General features: G+C 38.7%; 1 protein-coding gene across 1 annotated transcript; it reads right to left on the bottom strand.

The window, feature by feature from the left end:
- Nucleotides 1-230: 230 nt before the first annotated feature.
- On the bottom strand, nt 231-3,474 carry LOC115189751 (uncharacterized). The gene is made up of 3 exons (XM_029748276.1): nt 2,438-3,474; nt 2,063-2,102; nt 231-263 (listed from the first exon to the last, which is right to left on the bottom strand). Exons 1-3 carry the CDS (start codon nt 3,409-3,411, stop codon nt 231-233), a joined length of 1,047 nt encoding a protein of 348 aa, XP_029604136.1. The 5' UTR covers nt 3,412-3,474.
- Nucleotides 3,475-4,503: the final 1,029 nt, after the last annotated feature.

Raw genomic sequence — 4,503 nt, 5'->3', positions numbered from 1 at the left:
CGCTCACCGCTCAGCCCAGCGCGGGCAGACTCAACTAATCCATCCCAGAGTAATTGATAGAGGATATGAGAGTAGCCAGACTCTGCGAGATGATCACAGAGCCATCTACCCCAGTATCTCAGGCAGCTTTAGTCGAGCTCAGACAGAGGACAGAAACGCTAGGTAATGCTTAAAGGTCACCATGACAACTGGAAGGTTGTGGTTCTCTCTCAGGACTTGTAAGTGATGGGCTACACATTCTGCAAAGAGCTCTGGGTATTTGACTGAGATATACATCTGAGAAAAACACATTCTGCAAAGAGCTCTGGGTATTTGACTGAGATATACATCTGAGAAAAACACATTCTGCAAAGAGCTCTGGGTATTTGACTGAGATATGCATCTGAGAAAAACACATTCTGCAAAGAGCTCTGGGTATTTGACTGAGATACGCATCTGAGAAAAATACAATCTGCAAAGAGCTCTGGGTATTTGACTGAGATATACACCTGAGAAAAATACAATCTGCAAAGAGCTCTGGGTATTTGACTGAGATATACATCTGAGAAAAATACAATCTGCAAAGAGCTCTGGGTATTTGACTGAGATATGCATCTGAGAAAAATACAATCTGCAAAGAGCTCTGGGTATTTGACTGAGATATGCATCTGAGAAAAACACATTCTGCAAAGAGCTCTGGGTATTTGACTGAGAATTTGTAAGTCGCTCTGGATAAGAGCGTCTGCTAAATGACTTAAATGTAAATGTAAATATACATCTGAAAAAAACACATTCTGCAAAGAGCTCTGGGTATTTGACTGAAATATACATCTGAGATATACACATTCTGCAAAGAGCTCTGGGTATTTGACTGAGATATACATCTGAGATATACACATTCTGCAAAGAGCTCTGGGTATTTGACTGAAATATACATCTGAGAAAAATACATGCTGCAAAGAACTCTGGGTATTTGACTGAGATGCACATCTGAGAAAAACACATTCTGCAAAGAGCTCTGGGTATTTGACTGAGATATACATCTGAGAAAAACACATTCTGCAAAGAGCTCTGGGTATTTGACTGAGATATACACATTCTGCAAAGAGCTCTGGGTATTTGACTGAGATATACATCTGAGATATACACATTCTGCAAAGAGCTCTGGGTATTTGTGACTGAGATACACATCTGAGAAATACACATTCTGCAAAGAGCTCTGGGTATTTGACTGAGATACACATCTGAGAAATACACATTCTGCAAAGAACTCTGGGTATTTGACTGAGATACACATCTGAGAAATACACATTCTGCAAAGAGCTCTGGGTATTTGTGACTGAGATACACATCTGAGAAATACACATTCTGCAAAGAGCTCTGGGTATTTGACTGAGATATACATCTGAGAAAAACACATTCTGCAAAGAGCTCTGGGTATTTGACTGAGATATACACATTCTGCAAAGAGCTCTGGGTATTTGACTGAGATACACATCTGAGAAATACACATTCTGCAAAGAACTCTGGGTATTTGACTGAGATATACATCTGAAAAATACACATTCTGCAAAGAGCTCTGGGTATTTGACTGAGATATACATCTGAGAAATACACATTCTGCAAAGAGCTCTGGGTATTTGACTGAAATATACATCTGAGAAAAATACATGCTGCAAAGAACTCTGGGTATTTGACTGAGATGCACATCTGAGAAAAACACATTCTGCAAAGAGCTCTGGGTATTTGACTGAGATATACATCTGAGAAAAACACATTCTGCAAAGAGCTCTGGGTATTTGACTGAGATATACACATTCTGCAAAGAGCTCTGGGTATTTGACTGAGATATACATCTGAGATATACACATTCTGCAAAGAGCTCTGGGTATTTGTGACTGAGATACACATCTGAGAAATACACATTCTGCAAAGAGCTCTGGGTATTTGACTGAGATATACATCTGAGAAAAACACATTCTGCAAAGAGCTCTGGGTATTTGACTGAGATATGCATCTGAGAAAAACACATTCTGCAAAGAGCTCTGGGTATTTGACTGAGATACGCATCTGAGAAAAATACAATCTGCAAAGAGCTCTGGGTATTTGACTGAGATATACACCTGAGAAAAATACAATCTGCAAAGAGCTCTGGGTATTTGACTGAGATATACATCTGAGAAAAATACAATCTGCAAAGAGCTCTGGGTATTTGACTGAGATATGCATCTGAGAAAAATACAATCTGCAAAGAGCTCTGGGTATTTGACTGAGATATGCATCTGAGAAAAACACATTCTGCAAAGAGCTCTGGGTATTTGACTGAGAATTTGTAAGTCGCTCTGGATAAGAGCGTCTGCTAAATGACTTAAATGTAAATGTAAATATACATCTGAAAAAAACACATTCTGCAAAGAGCTCTGGGTATTTGACTGAAATATACATCTGAGATATACACATTCTGCAAAGAGCTCTGGGTATTTGACTGAGATATACATCTGAGATATACACATTCTGCAAAGAGCTCTGGGTATTTGACTGAAATATACATCTGAGAAAAATACATGCTGCAAAGAACTCTGGGTATTTGACTGAGATGCACATCTGAGAAAAACACATTCTGCAAAGAGCTCTGGGTATTTGACTGAGATATACATCTGAGAAAAACACATTCTGCAAAGAGCTCTGGGTATTTGACTGAGATATACACATTCTGCAAAGAGCTCTGGGTATTTGACTGAGATATACATCTGAGATATACACATTCTGCAAAGAGCTCTGGGTATTTGTGACTGAGATACACATCTGAGAAATACACATTCTGCAAAGAGCTCTGGGTATTTGACTGAGATACACATCTGAGAAATACACATTCTGCAAAGAACTCTGGGTATTTGACTGAGATACACATCTGAGAAATACACATTCTGCAAAGAGCTCTGGGTATTTGTGACTGAGATACACATCTGAGAAATACACATTCTGCAAAGAGCTCTGGGTATTTGACTGAGATATACATCTGAGAAAAACACATTCTGCAAAGAGCTCTGGGTATTTGACTGAGATATACACATTCTGCAAAGAGCTCTGGGTATTTGACTGAGATACACATCTGAGAAATACACATTCTGCAAAGAACTCTGGGTATTTGACTGAGATATACATCTGAAAAATACACATTCTGCAAAGAGCTCTGGGTATTTGACTGAGATATACATCTGAGAAATACACATTCTGCAAAGAGCTCTGGGTATTTGACTGAAATATACATCTGAGAAAAATACATGCTGCAAAGAACTCTGGGTATTTGACTGAGATGCACATCTGAGAAAAACACATTCTGCAAAGAGCTCTGGGTATTTGACTGAGATATACATCTGAGAAAAACACATTCTGCAAAGAGCTCTGGGTATTTGACTGAGATATACACATTCTGCAAAGAGCTCTGGGTATTTGACTGAGATATACATCTGAGATATACACATTCTGCAAAGAGCTCTGGGTATTTTTGACTGAGATACACATCTGAGAAATACACATTCTGCAAAGAGCTCTGGGTAATTGACTGAGATATACATCTGAGAAAAACACATTCTGCAAAGAGCTCTGGGTATTTGACTGAGATATACACATTCTGCAAAGAGCTCTGGGTATTTGACTGAGATACACATCTGAGAAATACACATTCTGCAAAGAACTCTGGGTATTTGACTGAGATACACATCTGAGAAATACACATTCTGCAAAGAGCTCTGGGTATTTGACTGAGATATACATCTGAGAAAAACACATTCTGCAAAGAGCTCTGGGTATTTGACTGAGATATACACATTCTGCAAAGAGCTCTGGGTATTTGACTGAGATATACATCTGAGATATACACATTCTGCAAAGAGCTCTGGGTATTTGTGACTGAGATACACATCTGAGAAATACACATTCTGCAAAGAGCTCTGGGTATTTGACTGAGATACACATCTGAGAAATACACATTCTGCAAAGAACTCTGGGTATTTGACTGAGATACACATCTGAGAAATACACATTCTGCAAAGAGCTCTGGGTATTTGTGACTGAGATACACATCTGAGAAATACACATTCTGCAAAGAGCTCTGGGTATTTGACTGAGATATACATCTGAGAAAAACACATTCTGCAAAGAGCTCTGGGTATTTGACTGAGATATACACATTCTGCAAAGAGCTCTGGGTATTTGACTGAGATACACATCTGAGAAATACACATTCTGCAAAGAACTCTGGGTATTTGACTGAGATATACATCTGAAAAATACACATTCTGCAAAGAGCTCTGGGTATTTGACTGAGATATACATCTGAGAAATACACATTCTGCAAAGAGCTCTGGGTATTTGACTGAAATATACATCTGAGAAAAATACATGCTGCAAAGAACTCTGGGTATTTGACTGAGATGCACATCTGAGAAAAACACATTCTGCAAAGAGCTCTGGGTATTTGACTGAGATATACATCTGAGAAAAACACATTCTGCAAAGAGC

The sequence above is a fragment of the Salmo trutta genome, unplaced genomic scaffold (genome assembly GCF_901001165.1).
Source record: "Salmo trutta unplaced genomic scaffold, fSalTru1.1, whole genome shotgun sequence".
Lineage (NCBI taxonomy): Eukaryota > Metazoa > Chordata > Actinopteri > Salmoniformes > Salmonidae > Salmo > Salmo trutta.
This window is presented reverse-complemented; position numbering and strand designations above follow the sequence as displayed.